The sequence below is a fragment of the Mesocricetus auratus genome, unplaced genomic scaffold, assembly GCF_017639785.1.
Source record: "Mesocricetus auratus isolate SY011 unplaced genomic scaffold, BCM_Maur_2.0 Super-Scaffold_100001, whole genome shotgun sequence".
Taxonomy (NCBI): Eukaryota; Metazoa; Chordata; class Mammalia; order Rodentia; family Cricetidae; genus Mesocricetus; species Mesocricetus auratus.
Genome location: NW_024429187.1, coordinates 16,365,448 through 16,385,239, shown reverse-complemented (window position 1 = coordinate 16,385,239; position 19,792 = coordinate 16,365,448). Strand labels below are relative to the sequence as shown.

At 49.1% G+C, this 19,792-nt stretch overlaps 1 protein-coding gene across 1 annotated transcript in view; it reads left to right on the top strand.

Moving 5' to 3' along the window:
* Positions 1-16,662, top strand: part of Tmtc1 (transmembrane O-mannosyltransferase targeting cadherins 1) — a 227,211-nt gene extending 210,549 nt beyond the window's left edge. Inside the window, exons 17-20 of the mRNA XM_005072945.4 lie at positions 1,001-1,138; positions 2,545-2,667; positions 4,306-4,383; positions 10,880-16,662. Of these exons, the coding sequence (XP_005073002.3) occupies positions 1,001-1,138; positions 2,545-2,667; positions 4,306-4,383; positions 10,880-11,020 (480 nt within the window). The 3' untranslated portion in view covers positions 11,021-16,662. The remainder of the gene's footprint in view (positions 1-1,000; positions 1,139-2,544; positions 2,668-4,305; positions 4,384-10,879) is intronic.
* Positions 16,663-19,792: the final 3,130 nt, after the last annotated feature.

Here is a 19,792-nt window from a genome sequence, read left to right as displayed (position 1 = left end):
GGGTAACTGTTTATTGTAGAAATTACTCACAAGAGAAAACGGGCAACCCAGATGAGTCAAGTAGTTTTCCTGCCACCGAACCGGAAGCCGAAAAGAGAGCAAGAGGCTCTGCTGCTCAGTCTTTTATTCCTACCTCCGTACACACCTCTACCCACGCCCAAGAGCAGGCATGGCTAGCAGCAGCGTAGTTCACCGCCCCATCATGACCACATCCATATGTCTCTAGTCACGCCCAAAGTAGGTATGGTTAGCGGCGTGGTGAACCGCCCTGTCATTACCACATCGGTATGCGCCTCTGGAGCACCACATGGCTAATGGAGCAGTCCTAAGTCTCCCCCTACACATTGGTGAAGCTCCTTGTTTTCAAAAAACTTCAAACTTCCCAAAGCAAGCTACAAGGGAGCTTTGTGAACCGACAGAGCACTTGCCTAGCATGCCCAGGGCCTGCTGCATTCTAGTCAGCAGCCCCAAACCAAACCAAACCAAAAACAAAACTGCCTGGAATGCTTGACCCACATCCTCCAGTTGTCTGTCCCTCCCTCCCGTACGTGAGTGTGAACAGACAGGTGTGTACATGCACGTGTTTAGACGTGTTTGCGTGCGTATCAGTACGCGGTATGTTTCTGCTGGCATGACAGCTTGTGGTAGATGCCGCTCCCTTTGTCTCTAACTTGTTTCCTTTGTGATGCCTGTAAATAAGGATGCTGTCCTATATAATTGCACCATGGTTGTCAAACTCAAGGCAGTTAACACCTCCAACTTTTAAATTTTTGAATTCCATGCCTTTTGGTGGGTGTCTGTGGCACTCCCATCGATGGCACCCGAATGCGTGCAGGTATCTACAGCCGAATGCCGAACTCTCTGCTGTGGCATTCAGCTGTCTCTAAAGCGCTTTGTGTTGGGTGTTGGGATGCTTTGTGTATACCTGTCTGAAGAGGTTGCTCCGTCTGCTAAGGCGTGACCAGGTGTCTTCTAAGCCTGGTGCTCTGTGGTTTTGCAGGCACAGGTTTTAGCAGTGACGGGTCAGACCAAAGAAGCAGAAAAGATGACCAGTCGCATAGTGTCCGAGGAACCCCAATGCCTGGAATGCTACCGCCTGTTGTCAGCAATCTACAGCAAGCAGGAGCACCATGAGAAGGTAAGGAAGCTCTCTCTTCCAGGCTGTCAGCCACCAGAGCAAGAGAGAATGCCAGGATGAGGTAGAAAAGGGCTCTCAAAGCCATGTGGGGTTTACACAGAAGAAAAAACAAACAGTGTGCACCAAATGTTCCTGTAGCACTATGTTCACAATGCCACAAAGTCTTGAAATCGTTGATCTGGACATTCTGCCCAAGGGGAGCTTTCCTCAGACACCCTCTTAACTCCCGACACATCTTGAAGCAGCACATCCTTGGCGCCTCCTTGATTTTCAAATACTTCATATCATTATTACAGTTTGTTTCCAGCTAACTGGCCCCTGCATGCCCAGCCCCTGCATACACAGCCCCTGCATGCCCAGCCCCTATATTTCCAGCCCCTGCATTCCCAGCCCCTGCATGCCCAGCCCCTGCATTTCCAGCCCCTGCATACCCAGCCCCTGCATTTCCAGCCCCTGCATACCCAGCCCCTGCATACCCAGCCCCTGCATTTCCAGCCCCTGCATGCTCAGCCCCTGCATGCCCAGCCCCTACATACCCAGCCCCTGCATGCCCAGCCCCTGCTGCATGCCCTCTGGCTCTCAAATTCTAATGTTTGATACAATCCTCAGGACAGCCCTGGGAGGCAGAGCTGTCAGAACTGTTGCTCTTTATCTGCACATTGAAAAATCACATAACCATTAATTCATAAACTCAAGAAAAGATTTGTTAAATGCCTGCAAAGTGTCGGACACTACGGTAGACTCCAGGCACAGGGGAGGATGGGGAAAAGATGTTGCCATGGCAGATGTGATTGGTGAGATGGGAAAGAGGGACACAGGCCTCCCACTGAGAATCAGCGTCTGGCTAGTTTGTCAGGTATCACATGGCAAGATGTGAGGGGAGGGTGAGGAGAGGAACAGGTCAGCAAGCAAAAATGGGCAGCTGTGACTGCAGAATCGGGTGTGCCCGAGGCACAAAGGTCTGGGAGCACACACAGTTCAAGATACAAACATGACTGGTGTCTCCCATACACACACACCTATAGAAAGGCCAAGGGTTTTATTCCTGATCTAGGATAATTTGGAATTTTAACGGAAAGGCAGAACTGTGCTTCTAAGCAATGTCTATTTGCAAAGGCGGGGCAGGCACCGGGGGCCAGCAGTTCAGATGGACACGTGATCATGCAAACCCCACTGTAGCTGCACAACCTTCCTGTAAAGTGACAAAGACGTTTGATTGTTGCTCCTCTATGGACGGAGAACCTGAGCCATAAGGAAATGCTCTTTCTGAGGCCAATGGCTCCCAGTGAGAAAATGGGGGTGTAGAAAGTACCATTTGTGTGTCACGGGTCACACTAGCTAATGGCTATGAACCAAGGTGTAATGACACTCTAAGTTAGGTTTCCCACATTTCCCCCCTGCTGCAGGCACTCGAGGCCATAGACAAGGCTCTTCAGCTGAAGCCCAGGGACCCGAAAGTCGTATCCGAACTCTTCTTCACAAAAGGAAACCAGCTGAGAGAGCAGAACCTTCTGGACAAAGCTTTTGAGGTAAGGCAAACTAGATGGTCATTAAGTCTGCAGGTTTAAATGAATACTGCAGCTTGAACCTTGTGATTCATGGACAGTGCTATAGACTCGCTTCACTCAGGCCTCTGGTTTTTTGATGACCCCCACACGCAACACCTCTGCGTTGTCTCTTAAAAGTATCATGGATGGGAAAGCACTCAAAGCTCCCCATTCTGGAATTCTGAAGCGCCACCCACACTGTGTGGTGATTTATCTTTCTTGTACAAATAAAGCCTGTCCGGGGGGGGGTCAGAGGATGGAGCTTGCCAGTAGCTAACCATAGAGGTCTGGAGGTCTGTACAGACAGACAGGAAGTGAGGTAGCTGGGCAGAAACAGAATATGAGCAGGGAGAAACAGGGGCTTGATCTCCAGTCTGCTGAGATTCTAAGGAGGTGAGGTGTGGCCATGGCTTTCTCCTTCTTCTCCCTGATCTCTCAGCATTTCCCTAGAACTCCATTTACAACACCGTCTGTTTTGTCTGCGAGAACCTCTGTCACGGCTGGACTGGAGCCCAAGTAGCTTTGGGCATCTACGTGTCTGTGACACCTGTCGTCACCTCTAGACTTCCTCTTATCCCCAGGGCTCTGTCTTCCCCACGGAAGCCCCTCCAGACCAGCCGTTCCTGCAGTGACTCTTGTCCTAAAGCTTAATAAGTAGCACGTCAGGGATGGCTCAGTGGGCCAAGGCGCTTGACTCCAAGCATGACCTATCTAGGACCTGCTTGGTGGATGAGAGTGTTGACTCCTCTAAGTTGGCCTCTACCTCCACATGTGTGCAGTGACATGCATGTACACACACACACACACACACACACACACACACACACACACACACGTTTAAAAACATTTCCTATGTTAGCAGGATGTGGAGATACATCTGGAGGCAGAGAAAATAGGATCACAGGTTCAAGCCCAGTGAGTTCCAGGGCAACAAGGCTGTAATGAGAGACTCTGTCTCAAAAAATTAAAAAAAAATAAATAAACACTCTATTATTAAAGTATCAAGGCATTTGACCCTGAGCAGCTAAAATCACAGAAATGTGGCGCACCACACCTCAGCTTTGAAGAGCTTCCGAAAGGCAGAAGAAAAGCACGCTGCTTTCTTTAAATGCTTAGCAGCAGGTTGGAGGTTGGAGGGACTGGGCCAAGGTTAAGTTGCTTAGAAGAGCACCTTGGGTTCTGTGGTTTTCCTTTGTCCATTTCTTTTATTTCTTTGTTTGTTTGTTTGTTTGAGCGCTGGGGATCAAGCCCCAGGGCCTCACACAGTGCTCTGCACTGAACCACCCTCCTTGGAGTCTGTAATCCCGACAGCAGCGTTCCTCGAGAGCTCATTCATGACGAGGAAGGGCCACAAAGCACTGCTCCCCTGCAGAGCCAGAGAAACAAGCTGTTTCAGAAATCCCTGGGTCCCCACCGGCAGGCCAGACCTGCACTGTCACAGAAGCCCCTGGGGTCCCCGCACTTCAGAGCCATCAACTCTAAAAGGACAACAGGCTACACCTGCCACCCGCTAAGTGGCCTTTAGCAACCAGGGCCTCCACGTGGGCAATGGCTTGCACAGTTCCGGGGCACCTTAGCTGCGTCTCGTGCCTTAACTCGAAACTTTCCTTCTCTGCGCAGAGCTATGAGGCTGCTGTGACCCTGGACCCCGACCAGGCACAGGCATGGATGAACATGGGTGGCATCCGGCACATCCAGGTAGGAGTGGCGCTCGCTGTGCTCCCATCCTGCCCTGGTTCAGAAGCCTCTGTCTGTAGTCAGGGTTTCTTTCCCACCCGGTCCAGCAGCCGCCTAGCCCCAAATGAACACACAGAGACTTTTGCTAGTTAGAAACTGTTTGGCCGATGGCTAGGACATCTTACTAGCTAGCTCTCTCTTAATTACTAACCCATGACTATTAACCTGTGCATTGCCTCAAGGCTGTAGTTTACCGGTAATCCAGCTTGTTACTCCTTGGTCAGCATGGCGTCTCTCCCCAGGCTTCTCCTGGTCTGGTGGCCCCGCCTATGCTTTCTGCCTGGCTACTGGACAATCAGTGTTTTATTCATCAACCAATAAGAGAAACATATGTACAGAAGGATGTCCCCCATCAGTTGTTCATCTTCTCACTTAAATCATTTAAATACTTGAGACATAGGCATTTTGAAACTGAAATTCAGAAGAGCTATGTTTTCTGAATAGTGAACATCCCGGGCCTGTTTAAATGTTTATAAACTTAACTCCACAATACTGCAGATCGTAAGGAAATCACATGCGTGCGAAGAAGTGTTACCAGACAGTGTCTTAGGTCTGTGTGCACTAAACTGTAAAGCCTGCCAACGCCCCAGCAATACCAGACTGTTAATCTAAATGCCGCCGTACTATTTCCTAGCTTTTATTATATGTGGATGTGGAATGTGGACGTGGGTTTATACATAGGAGTGCAATTCCCTCAGAGGCCAGAAGAGGGCGTTGGTGGATCCCCTAGCGCTGGAGTTATAAGATGCCCAGCACGGCTGCTGAGAACTGCTTAGCTCCCGCGCCTTCATTTGCCATGTTGAAAACATTCTGTATTCCCTGACCTTTTAGTGGAAGACACCATCGTCTGTTTTGGTGCCCACCCCCCAAAGCTAAGTTTAGGTGAGTCTTTCTGCCAAGAATAATTGAACGTGACCCCGGGTGGTCATTGTTTGTAGCCAATGAAGTCAGAGATGCGTCATGATTCATCATTCACCCATGCACTCATTACCGCTCTCTCCTGAGCATCCATCTGGTATGCCAGGAGCCAGGCACGTGACGGTGATCGGACAAGACGGGGGAATTCCCGTCCTGCTGCAGCTGGTGCTCTAGTTTGCACGACAGGCAAAAAGTACAGACGTATACACATGTGTACATACATATGCCTAAGACATATCAGATAGTAGGAGGCGTGTGCAGTGGCATACATATGTCTAAGACATAGAGGATAATAGGATCTGTGTGCAGTGGCATCTCGTTCCCCCAGTAGACTTGAGGATGCTGAGACTACAACCCAAGAAATAGTCCCAGTGAGCCCAAGCGAGCCCCAGCGAGCCCCTCCTCTTCCTTATCAGGGGTCCCATCTGCACGCCACAGCCACACCCTCAGGCCATTACCTCAAGTCTATTGGCCATGAGACAAGATGCAGCTACAGAGTGTATGAAGGGAGAAAAGGAAAGGAGAGCGGTGATGTCAGGGCTCTTAGATAAGGCTCCCGCAGAATGCAGGGGTCTGAAGGCATCGAGCCGTGTGGGCTAATAAGAGCGCACGCAGAGGTCTGAGCCTGAAGGTGTGTCTGGAAAACGGAAAGCAGGCGACATGACCGGTCAGAGGAGACAGCCGAAGCCGAGGTCCCGAGAATGAGGCCCCAGAGAGATCCCCAGGAACGTAAACTTCTGTGCCAAGTCAGCCGGGTCCTCGGAGAACTTCTCACAGAGATGCTGTGGTCTGATTTGCCCTCATGTATCCCTCAGACCCTGCAGGGATGAAGGGCAGCGTAGTGATGAGAATTCCCAAGAGGCCCGCCTGCCGGCGCGTTTCCCTTCCACGGGCACCCCAGCACTCTTAGAAAGACCCCAGGGGTGAAGGGGACCCATGGCTGTGCAGATACCAGACAGTGTACACCTCCCTGTGGGGGATCTAAGCATGTTATTGTTCAGTCACAGACTCACACTCTGGTCCGAGCCGCAGCGTGGGGAGTTCAACAGCTTCACTTAGCTGTGAAGCAGAGTGGACTTTCTTAAGCCTAGCGCAATATTTTTAAGTATTTAAAATTACACATTAGGGGTTGGGAAGCTCCACCCAGCCCTTAGAAAGCCTGCTGCCATCATCGGTGACTCCTTCCCCTGGGATGCTCAAGTCAACACCAACAGGCTATTTAAGATTGGGTTGAGGGGTGGCTGGAGAGATGGCTCAGCGGTTAAGAGCACTGACTGCTCTTCCAGAGATACTGAGTTCAATTCCCAGCAACCACATGGTGGCTCAGGACCATCTGTAATTTGGTCTGGTGCCCTCTTCTGGCTTGTAGGCATACATGCCAGCAAAATACTGTATACATAATAAATAAATCTAAAAAAAAAAAAAAACACCCAGGCATGCTTTGCTCAGATCAAACCTGGTCTAACTAATTTGACCTAATCTGATTTATTGCATCAGCAGAGAAACTCAATGCTGGGGTACAGAAACTTTTCATTTAGTAGTTTATTTTTTTTAAATAATGTACAACTTTCTCAGGTGGAGTGTACCAGAAACTAAAGTTCAGTTGTTAATTTGAAGAAGTAGAAAGGGTGTATGTACCTGAGAGCACTCAAAGGAGTAAATGGTATAATTATTCTGTGTCTGAACTCAGGGTCATATATTCAGAGGACAGAGCTCTGGAGACTAAAGCACTGTCTGCTGGGTGTATTGTTTTCAAATGTCATTGACATACATTTAAAATAACCAGCCTCTGTCACCGCAGACATCGTGGATTAGCTTGAGCAACAGGAAACTCCCATATTCATAGTTCAACAGTTCCGCGGGTGAGTTTGAATAATGTGATCCAATATAAATGTGTGCAGTGGGCACATAGCTTGGCCGTGGCCATTCTGACACCACCATAATAGACTAGGATTATCACCGAAGGCATGCAGGGACAATCCTGAACTTGGCGTGTCTTTTCCGAGAGTGTTCATCACAATGTCACCCACCCTGGCCCTGGCTCCTGCCCTGTTCCTGGGGAGTGTAGAGCTCCGAGGGTTATGGAGGAGATGGAGAATTTGAAATAAGGCTTTGCGAGGAGGTGGCGCAGGGATGGGGGGAAAGACGCCGAAGGTTGTGGCTGTCCTGGGAAGGGAGGGGCGTGATCACACAGTGTGCCTAAGGTCAGTGCTCTGGCCGGAAGTACCTCAGATGTGGACAGTCAAGTCTAACTGCAGCCCCTGCGGCTGATCATACGGGATGTTTCTAGTGTTGGACATGTAGGCCGTCCCACGAGGTCAGTTGCAGAAGCCTCTATTTATGGCGTCTCGTTTGTTCAGAAAGTGTCGGGCTTTGGACATTTTGTGTTTTGGGGTTAGGGATGCTCACTCTCTGGTATGCTCCGTGAACTTTCACGTAAGATGAAGTAGATGGGCTGGAATTTCAAGCTGTAATAGGAGTGCATCATCCAAGCCAAATTTCAAAGTACTGTTTCAGCATGGCTTCATGACAGCCACCGAGTGCTTTGCAGAATGGCGTTATCTAGTAGAGCTCTCAGGCATGATGATGATGTCCTGAGTCTTCATTGTCCAAGGAGCAACAGGGCACAGGGACTGTGTCTTAATTAACTAAATTCACTTCTAGAAATCAGATCACCCCAGTTCCTACATAACATACAGTTAGAGTCATTGACTTAAGGGATATGATTTTTTTTCAAAAAAACAAAAACAGGGATTACAGTTTAATCAAGAAAAGAGGAATCTGAGGTAGAGAGAGAAAACTAGATCTTGTGCAAAAAGACAGAAACCCAGTGATCTCAGACAATGCCAAGGTTAAGGATGAGGCCTAAATTCAGGGTAGCCTCCAGGGACAGCTTGAGGGCCTGCTGTGTGAAGAATCCACAGCATGCAGGTGCCCAAGCGAACGCCAAGCTCAACAGAGACCAGAGGCTTGGAGGAGGATGCTGGAGTTAACAAAACAACAAGGCAGCAGAACTGGGCTCCTTGTTCCAAGTCAGGGTGGCCTTTTTCATCCGGCTTAATTGTCAGATATAACTGCACAAGCCAGTGCTGGCTTCTCAGTGTGCAATTCCTTTTTCTTTTGGGTTTTTTGGTTTCTTTTGTTTGGGGTTTTGTTTTGTTTTGGTTGTTATCTTTTGGGGGTTTTGGTTCTTTTTTGTTTTTGTTTTTGTTTTTGGCATGTCCACACCCTCTCATGCCAGCTGCACGCATTAACACCATGAGAACTAGACAGTGAGTCATGGAGACTGAACACCCTACTCAGTGATGGGGGGAGGGGTAGCTCCAGCACCCTGTTGAGGTCTCACTGTGTGCCAGGCAGCGGCCACGCTCTTGGCACACACCAAAACGTGTGGGAAGACACTTCCGCCCTGGCAGGCATTAGTTGCGGGCTTGGAGAGGCGCTGTTTTAAATTGTGATGAAGTTGAAAACGTCCACCCGCATGGGAGCCGCAGCTGTGAGGATGAGGTAAAGTCATAAAGTCGATGTGTGTTGTTTTAGAGTGGGAAGAAATTGGACAGCTCCCTGGGGACGGTGTAAACGTCTATGCCCCAGATAGGAGAGACCGGGGGACAGAGTCCTAGCTGGTGGAAATTCCACCCAGGTCTCCCCCCCATCTCTCCAAACCCCGCTGCATCTCAGAGAGCCTGCCAAATGATGGCCCCTCCCCCGGGGATACTCAAGACCACTCCCACAGGGTATTTAAACCGCACCCCCAGAAACCAGACTTGTGGTTTTTCTGGTCTCCCCTTCCCATCTCTCTGTGGGGCTGGAAGGCCATCCAGGAGCGCTGTGTGCATTAAACGTGGGCTTGATTTGGTCTGATTTTGGTTGCTGCACCAGTGGAGAGGCTTGCATATCGGGATGGGAAAACTTTTCAGAAAGCATCCGCAGCATCACTGAAAACCTGTCTCCAGAGATGCCTCCCAGCTCCCCACCCCCATCCCAGACTCAGCCTCCTGAATCTCCTCCCTCAACTTGCAGCCACTGCTGACTGCTTATGTCACCTCAGAGAGGGGCCCCTCCCCGGAGTCCTCATGAGCTTCCTAGGCCTTGCGAGCAGAGGAAGCAGCAGACACTATCTGAAATACAGAGCATCTTGGGGGGCTCTGCGGGACTCAGAACCGCAAGGCGGGGCCAGACAAGGAAGATGTGCATTTGGCAGAAGAAAGGGGAACACAAAAAGCTACCGACTGTGACCACTGGCCCGTGACCATCTGGGCCCAGGCGCACTGCGCGCGCGCACACACACACACGTTAGTAAACAGATGAATGTTGACAAAAGTGGGAGCAGGTGTGCTCAGCAGGTCAGAGGTCCCATCCTCCTTCCCTCCTGCAGAAAGTGACTAGCAGGTGCTTTTCACTGCGTACCCTGGCTAGGAGATAAATCTGAGTCCATCTTTAAGGTGTGTTTTTTTTTTAATTTATTTCCCGTTGAGTAAAGCCTTCCTGCCAGCCTGGTTCCAGAGCCGCATCAGTCCCAAATGAACACACAGGAGGCTATATTATGAAGCTGTTGGCCGTTTGCTTGGTTTCTTACTGGCTAGCTCTGACTTAAGTATTTACTCCATAATTGTTAATCTAAGTATTTCTCTTACCAGAGAAAGGGTCCGGATCTCTTACTTCTCTGGTGGCTACATGATGACTCCCTGTGTTTCTCTTTCCCAGAATCCTCCTCGACTCCTAGTTCCACTATCTTGCTTCCCTATTGGCCAACAGTGCTTTATTCAACAACCAATAAGAGACAGATTTCAGAATTAAATCTCCCATCAATTTCCTTTATATGTATGAGATTTGCCTGTATGTATGTATGTATGTATGTGTGCATGCAGTGCTCACAGAGGTCAGAAGAGGGTGTTGGATCCCTTGAACTGGAGTTACAGAGAGTTGTGAGCCATCACGTGTGCATGCGTGTGTGTGCTGTGAGTGAGTAGCACCGACCCCAAGGGCCCCCTGGAAGAAAAGTGCTCTTAACCGTCCAGCCGTCTCTCCAGCCCCAAATCCACCTTTTAATTCAAGCCTCTCATTGTGTAAAAACCTGCATTAGGCAAAGAAGGCTGCCTTTGTGTTTCAAGTTGAAGATCAGAACAAACCAAGAAAATAAAATAGGTGTCTGTTTAATTACTGCTCTCCCTCCCCACCCCCACCCCAAGCCCACTTGCTTACAGAGAACAGCAGACCACTGCTAACCTCCAAAAAGACAGTCTCCTCCTTCTCAGTACTGGGAAAGCAGAAATCTGTGTTTCTGCCATTTAACTTATGGTGTGGCTGTCAGGTTCCATGATTCCCCAGCTGGTCTGGTTCTTAAAACAAATGGATCCCCCCCCCCCAAAGCACCCCCACCAAGAGATAAGGATAGAAATATCCACAGATAAGCTTTCCTTAGGGTAACCTGAACACTCAAAGGAAGGGCAAGTGTGTGTGTGGGGGGGTCCCTTCTCTCATCCTCAGAGGTTGTGTTAAGCAATCTTTCCCTCTTTCTACCTCCCCTCCCCCCCAGGGAAGCTATGTGTCTGCAAGGGCCTTTTATGAGAGAGCCCTGAGGCTGGTTCCAGACAGCAAGCTGCTGAAGGAGAACCTGTCCAAGCTGGATCGCCTGGAGAGAAGGTTGCAAGAAGTCCGAGAAAGGGATCAAACGTAGCCCCAAGGACACACAAGTCACTGTGACTCTGCGGGCTGGAAGAAGGCAAGAGGGAGGCTGCACACACTGTGGTCCCCGCCAGCCAGCCAGTCCCCTCCTGGTGGCACCCAGCGGGAGACAGCTGCTTCCTTGACAAACAGCGAACAGGGAGGGGGGCCAGGCAGTCTGCAGGGAAGGGAATTAGCGTGTGCACTTCACAGGCTCCTCCCGTGTCACACTCCCAGCCCCCAGGATAAGGAACTCCATTCGTACTGCAGCCCAGAAACACAGAAGCTTGCAGTCCTGTAGGGGAGACAGCTGTGGGTAAGGAGGGCTGCATCCTCTGAAGCCCTTGGGGGGAAATCTACTCATGGAAGTTCAGTCAGTTCTCAAGAATCCAGAGTGGGTGGTGAAGAGAGGCTTTCCGGAAGGCACTGGGGCAGAGCACTTGATCGACTGGGCCTGGTCTAATAGCCCCCAAGAGTGTCACTGAGGACCTTTGGAGAAGTACATTCAGTTCCACTCTCATAGACATGTTTTTTTTTCCCAGTGCCTAAAACACAAAGGGATCTTCTAGAATCGTATGTGGGTATCTTTATCTCTACAGTGAAAAGCTCCCTGAGCAGTTTTTAAAAAAAAAAGCTCAGCATCCTTGATTAGTTATGGGAATGTTTTTTTAAGTGTTTGAATTGTATTCCAGGTCTTGCTAGAGCTGTGTCTCCACTCTGAGACTTCTCAGTGCATTAGCCAGGAGACTGCCTGCCGCCACCCTGAAACATACTGCTTGGGTGTGGAGCCGCGGGGTGCAGGGTGCACTCGGCCTGGAAACGTTAGAGGCCCGGTCCAGAGAGGTGTTCTCCTTTATTCTCTTAAGGTCAAGACGTCGTGAGATTTATTATTTTTGAAAGATATATTTGAGCACCCAGGAACCTTCACATTGTGTCGCAGAATTCCTCCAGGACTGAGTTGGGGAGGGAAGAGAGCTCTATTTACTGACTTGAGGGTTAGTGGGAATTGTGTACTTAAAAGACAAGTGAACTTGTAAGTTTCCAGACTCCACGGAGAATGCTCTGAAACTCTGTGGTAAAGTCTAAATTCATAATTTTTTAAAAATATATTTATATTTAAAAATGGGGAAGGCAAAGTTGAAATCATAATTTGACATTATTTTAGTGTTATTTATTGTATAACTTATGAAATATTTAATATATATACATATATATATATCCACAAGTCTGCTTTTTTCCCCCTCTGTGCATAATCATTTTGATAGCAGCTGCCAAAACCAATCATATGAAAACCGTCAAAGGGAAAGCTTTAACACTCTCCCCTGAATTGTCCTGGTTATTAATTGCCACTTGAAGCTAATGGAATTAGGGGGTCAGTTCAGTGTTTGGGTGTCAGCTGGAGCACCTGCTTCTAACTTACCACTGAAAACAAAAACCCGGAGGGAATGCACTTTCTGATGCTGAGCCGGCTGTCACACAACCATGACAGCCAGAAAGCAAAATGTCTGACCTGTACAGCCAGGCCGGAGGGAGAGCCCTCTGTTCCTTGCAACCCAACATCGGCATGCAACACCTCTATGTGTTATTTTTTTTTCTGGCAGGTAAGTTGAAATAAACAGCTGAAAACTTACTTTAAAAGGCATGGGTAAAGCCAGGTGGTGGCGGCGGCGGCGGCGGTGCACACACCTTTAATCCCAGCACTCGGGAGGCAGAGGCAGTCGGATCGCAGTGAGTTCAAGGCCAGCCTGGTCTACAGAGCCAGTGCCAGGACAGCCAGGGCTGCACAGAGAAATCCTGGCCCCACCCCCCAAAAAAAGGGGGACTTGACCCAGCGCACACCTACTCTTTAGGGCCAGCCAGTATTTGTCACTGTCACCTGATGTATGCAATCGTCTGTCAGTGTTGCATGTCATAAGTTGATCCGGAATCTTAATTTCTTCTGTCTAAGAAATAGCATCTTTAGTACCAAGATCAAAAGTATGTGCTACAGCATTTATTATAAAAAAAACAATCCCAGGCCCCCTCATTTGGAAAGCAGGGGTCCTTAGCAACATCTTAGTACCACATTTTAGAATAGCATTTACCAAAACGGGTGCGTTGAAGACCAATGGGACAGGTTGAAATGCAGGGTTTGACGAAACTTTCCCTCGTGTAAAGTGCTGCAGAGGGTCTCAGTGTAAACTTGTTAGAATGACTTAAAAAGGCAATTACAACATAAACGTTTCTGAGGAGAAAAAGCCACAAGTCGTCTAGGAGACTGCGGCTTCGGGCCCCTCTCCTTTCTCGTCTGTCTGCCCATTTTGGCATCTCCCGGAGCAGTAAAAACAAAGCACTGCTTAAAAAGAAAAACAAAGTCAGCCTGCTTTGTTGGCTCGGATATGAAACGAGCCAATGAGATAGCTTCCATGGTAGAAACGTTGCCTGGGAGAAAATCAACTGTGGAGTGTTTCTCAAAGCTGTCCGAGTGTGTCCTGTAGCATGCCGTTTGGCCCTGGAGACGTGGAATAATACGGAGGGGTCATTACAGGGAGCCTGGCTTGTTGTGAAAATGCCTCTGATTTGCCGTTGGCAAGCGTGTGCTGTTTCTGAAACCCAGGGTTGGAGCTGGCTCTGTGCACTCACCGTACTCGGCTGGCAATTCTAGCATTGTTATCACTGGTGCTGGGAATCGGATCCAGGACCTTGTACTCACCAGGAAGCGCTCCCCACCGAGCTCGTGTTTTTGCTTTTGTTTTTGTTTTTGCCCTAACAGGGGTCCAGCCCCATGTCTCAGAATTCTGTAACATGCCCTGGGTGTGTTACAGGAGGAGACAGAGGGAATCAGGAGTTGATTCTCCTGGGTTGAGCCTCCAGGGTGGTGGCTCCCCGGAGGAGGTCTTTTCCTCTGTTACACGCTGAGCCCTCCATATCTGTGTAGCCCCTCCCCGAGCATGCCGCGCCAGGCCTGTCCATCATCCCACCTAGACCCGGTCCTTGTCCTGAAACCGCCCAGTGGCAGGCTATTCGCGTGCCCTTCAGGCACAGAAGCTATAGGAATGGCTTTGGTGGCTTCTTCTAAATTTAGGGTTTATTCAGTCAGGAATTTTTCAAAGCGATTCAAATGTTTCAGGTTATTAACATCTTTTCTAAAAACCTGGTTTGGTGGTTGGAACTCAGGCGAATGAACCAAAAACGTAGAAACCTCGGAAGAAGAAGTGTTTTGGGGGTGCTGGGTGTGGGCGGCTCTTGTTTGTTTGAGTGGCTCTGCATCTGTCACTGGCTACCAGAGTCATCTCTGCCCCCGGACTTGCTTATTTTGAAGGTTATCACAAAGCAAAGAGTCTTGTGGTCTTCATGGGCACGCAGTTTCTCCTCTGAAGTCTGCAGCAGAATTTCCCACAGGCCTTTTTCAGCTCTCAGGCAAGACTAAATAGAAAATTCCGCACCACACTGAGGTGACTGAACCCAAGGGAGAAAAGAAAGCCAATGCCTCACCCCTTGTGATCATTAGCAGATAGTCTACATCCCTGTGATTACAGAGCAGCATGGGCGGGTAGGAGGCCTTCCCTCCTGCACAGGGCCTCTCAGCGCTAGCTGCCTTGAAAGAACAGCTAGGATTCTTCCAAACTCCCTAAGACCCTGGTGCGAACAAGGTCCTGCAGGGCTGACTACTTAATGAGGCTTATGGCTTCTACCAAGGAGCTGTGCATAATATCTTGAAATTTTTACTTCTAGCTACTGGACTAAAAATGAGCCAAAGAATTCTAAAGGATGAGTCATTGCTCCGTGGGTTGGTCAAGGTGGTTATTCGTAGGCTGGCTGGCAGGTAGCTGAGTAGGTGGCTTTATGCTTGTGGCAACTGGACTATAATTTGTGCTTCTATCTAGAAAACTCTTGGGTGTCAAATGGAGAGGCACCACCATACCATTTGCACATACCAGGCAAGGTGCCAAGGATAGAAAAAAAAAAACCAAAAAACTGCTGCCTTTTTACTCTTAGAAAATGTCCGTGGCACAAAGATTTTCTCTTCTTGCCTGGCACACAGACACTAGGGCTTTGTTATTTAGTTCTTGATTGCATTTACCAAGACCTGTTTTTGCTGACCTGGTTATGCCAGCACACATCCTTAGTCCCAGTACTCCGGAAGCAGAGGCAGGCAGATCTCTGAGTTCAAGGCCAGCCTGGTCAGCAGATCAAGTTTCAGGACAGCCTGGACAGTACAGAGAGACACTGTCTCGGAAAACCAAACCAAACCAGCCGACCAACCAACCAAACAAACAAAAAAACTCCTTTTAAAAAAAGAGTAATGGTCAAAAATGCCTGTTTTTGTCTGTGGTGGATCCATCCATGGGGATGATAAACCTTTATGAGATCACTAATGACACCAAAAGCTTGCAGCTATGGTAGAAGTAGGCTGTTTCATTTTCTTGGTTTAAAGTCACACTTTTAACTGTACGTTGGCATCACCCAAATGCTGCAAAACCCAAGTGTCTGAATGCCGTCCTTTTACATTTCAAAAGTGTAATGTCAGTCAAACCTTTCTTTCAGACTGCAGCTGTTTACGCTAAGACTTTAGAGTACCAAAAACCAATATTGCAAACATAATTCTTACCATTGTTCTCAGTTTTCAATGCAAAGCATGTTGTATAGTTATAAAAACACTTCCAATATTTTTCTTTCTTTGAGTTCTTTGTTCTGAAAGGAGATGAAGTAAACTTAGTACAAAACATGGCTTCATATTAGAGTGGGACAACAGGATAGATAAAATACCTGGAGTCATAAATTGCCTCATATCAAAATAGTCCATTTTCATCACCAGGGCTCTTCCGATTAAGGCCATTGGCATGCAACTTTAAAAAAACAAGCAAACAAAAAACAACTGCTCATAATATATAGTCCTGGTGTAAATACAGGTTTCCAGTCATTCCTAACTGGAAATGTCTGCAAACAGAGGTCCAGGATATCTCCTCTTTGTCAGGGGCACACAGTATGTATTTGAAGTGAGTCTAGAATTTCTGACTGTGCATACCCTTTGGGGTTATTTAGCTGCTGGCCCATGGTGGGGGCACACTAGTTCAGGTTTCTTCAGAGTTCTAAATCTAGGGTCACTCTAACCTTACCAGGACAGGTTAGTCCATGTCTCAGTAAAGTTTGCCACCCATGAAGCACTCACGGTCCTGTCCAGTGGTTCCCGGGATACCATGAGCCTCAGAAACGAACTAGAAATCACTTAGTATCTGTGGAGATAATGATCTTAGTCCTGACTGTTCTTAGTGACAACCACAACAAAACAGACAACAATGGCAGGAAGACTAGGCTGTCCAAGTGTGTTCCATGACAATAGTAACTCTTGCTTTACAGCTGTGCTTACAGCTCCTCTGGTGACCCTGTCACTTTCCTGGGAGAATGCATAGCATCTTCTCCCAGGGAACCCAGGTGTCTGTAGAAGGGAGGGGCTGGTTTAGCACTGTGTTTGTGGTCAGGACCTTGGTCTTTGTTCTTAATATTCAATGTTCCTGTTTTGTTTTGGTTGTATGTAAATGTACACCTGCGTTATTTTTGCTGCGCTGCTTAAAATACTTCTCCGTTTGAGTCTGACTGTATACTTTGCCTAAGTCTTTCAAAAATAAAATTTATGTAAATGTCTATTTTATATAAAACATGCTAAAATAAGAATTCTGTCTGGCCTCAGTCTCTCAAGTTCTCTGATTAGAATCCACCGATAGCCTTTTTGCTGGCGGAGCTGAGCTTGCTTCAAAAGCAAAGGCAGCCTCTCTGTCATCTTTCAGGACAATTTCTACTTGCCATTCATTGTCTTTGTTGTAATCCAGGCAAACCTGGTCCTGCCTCTCACCCACTCACCTGCACATGGCAGGTGTGTGTACCCTGGCCCTTTAAAAAAAAACCCTCCCACTTCTGCTCTTTCCCGATGTTCCTTACCTCCCTCTCCTCCCTCTGTCTCTGTCTGTCTCTCTCTCTCTCTCTCCTCTCTCCTCCCCTCCCCTTCCCTTCCCTCCCCTCTCCTCTCCTCCCCTCCCCCCTTCTCCCTTCCCTCTCTAATGAAACTTTCTACTCAAGCTCTGTCTGCCTGGCATTTTCACCTGCCATGGAACCCGCCAAGGTCCCCCATGCACTTAGTTCATAAGGATCTTAATCGGTGTGTCTGAAGTTATCCAGCCACCTGCCACTCTGTATTATAATTCACACCAATAGGCTCTTTTCCCATGGATGGGAAGACTTTGTAAGGGTGAGCCTGTGCAGATGAATCCTCTGCGTTAGGGTAGAGTCTCCCATAAGACAGAGGGCTTTCAACTCTGGTAACAAAGGGGGCTGTGCAGTAGCAACTCCTGCTTTAGCAGCCGTGGCAGGCTAAAGACTCAACATGTGCTTGCCTGACCTTACTGGGCCTGCCCTGGTCACTAGGAGGTCGTGGCAAGGAACCAATCAGAAGTTAGCTGGCCAGGCTGTGCTTTACGGTCCTGGGTGTGCTTTATGGTACAAGTGCACAACAGTGACCTGCAGAGCATAGCAACCGCCCTGGGAGGGTCTATGGGCCATAACAACCAGTTGACCAATCAACACAGGGCAGGTCGTCCAAGCCCGGAAGTGCACCACCAATCCTGAGACTGTTGCGTACCCCTAGACACTCCCCTTGCTCTACCCAATCCCTACCACCACCTTATGGTTCCCCTGGGTCCTCCAGCATGCGCCCCATGAATGGACGAAGGACCCAAGCTAATGAGGTTAGCTCATTAAACAATAAAAGACTGCTTTTGCATAGGAATGGGTCTCTTGGTGATTTGGGGGGGTTCAGAATTTGGGCACAACACAAGGAATGAGACTGTGCCCAGTTATGTGGAAGGAACCAGAGGATGTAGGAAAAGCTATGTGGGCCACATGTAGGAGAGCAAGGGGAGATAAGGTCTGGGGACCACTTGCGGAGAGTGACTACATCATGACCAGAAGTGGATCATTGCACCCCTGCAGTTACCAAGCAGCCCAGCTTCCCGGCTGTGGGCGATGCTTTTACTCCAAAGGCTCTTGGGTGGGTTTTTAGGTCTGTGTGCGGCTCCGAGTGTCAGAGGACAACAATGTGCACCTGGGGTAAACGAGGGCTCAGTGGAGGAGGGGGGAGCAAGCCTCGTGGCACTGGGGAAAGAAAGCAGAGTTAGCGGGGCCACTCACTAGCCAGCCCGCCCACAGTGGGACGCTTCCAAGAGGGGACACAAACCCTGCAAGTTGAATATTTTACCACCTCTGCCCCAAGCCCACCGCCTCATTTCTGTGGACTTGGCTCATGAAAATCAACTAACGCGCTCTTTGGGTGCCTGTACCCTACACTTGCCATTTTGAGGCTCTCTGGCGCCCCAGCACACACGCCCGCCTCCCTGTCTGTCTGCCCTCCAAGACACAGTGGAGCCCTGGGCAGACGGGCCCTGGACTGTTGACACAGGCAGAGTATCCTTGCCCTTTGAGTCTGATCAAATATAAGTCCACTGTTAAGAGAAGCTTTTTCTTTGAGTGAAGCCGTCCCGCCAGCCTGGTTCCAGAGCTGCATTAGTCCCAAATAAACACACAGGAGGCTGTATTCATTATGAAGCTGTTGGCCTTGCTTGTCCCTTACTGGCTAGCTCTGCCTTAAGTAATTACCCCATAATTGTTAATCTAAGTATGTTTCTTACCGGAGAATAGTTCCCAGCGTCCTACCCCCATGGCGTCACATGTTGACTCTCTTGTGTTTCCCCTTCCCAGAATCCTCCTCGACTCCTAGTCCCTCCTATCTAGGTTTTCTATTGGCCAGACAGTACTTTATTGACAAATGCACAGGCAAATAACAGGACTTCCCCAACAAGTCCACGAATAGTCTTGGCTTTTACTCCTTTCCCATCGTCAGCCTGACTTATGGCCAAACAGTGTTGATGGAGAACGTACTGACGTGATATCCTACTAATGGATTAATTACGCTCGCCTCAAACAACAGATCACACAGCACTGGCTGGGGCTGCTGAAGTGGCTGGTAAACACTGCAGCCCAGGAAAGGAGCGAGTGTGAACATTCTTGAGGAGCAAGAGCTTGGACAGGCTTCTGAGAAGCCCAATGGCGGTTAAGCCGTGAATCTCCTGTTTTGCCAGGTACTCGCTTGCATCCGGCATGGATTCCTGGGTTCGGGGCCACTGTCTCTGCATCCTGCTCTAGTCTGCAGGTTTCGTGGGTCTTAAGACTGTCACGCCAATGACCACCTCGTTCCTCAGATCTGTGGCAGGGCCCTTGACACACAGGAGGGGACCTCCAGCCATGGGGACACCTCTCTCCCAGGGTCAGGTTGGGGCAGGAAGCCCTAGGAAACCCAGAATTACCAGGGTGACGGTGAAGCAGAAAGATCACGAGGGACACCTGAACCCGGATGTGTGACAGGTGCGGCCTTATGGTGCCCTGAGAGGAATAAAGCAACTGTTTGAGCTCACCTTCCTCACTGGTATCTGCAGTCTGTGGGTGAGGAGACTGTGGAGCCTCTGCCGTGGGATGGGCCGCTGCTGGTGACCTGTAACCCCCAGAACCTAGGCGAGTGAAGGCCCCTAGATCTGCCACCAGGTGAGGCTCACATCTCCATGGCTGGTTCATTCTGGATTTTTCCTATGGTTGCAGCCAGTAAGGGCCCAGAAATACCCAAAGGAAGGCCTGTCTTGATGGAATGCTCTCAACTGGGAATTTGGGGCTTTCTGTTATGGCGCCTCCTCCTTAGAGCCTGGTGGTCCCGGCATCTTGGGTTCAGACTCAGCTGTCTAACCAAATCTAGTGCCAGACA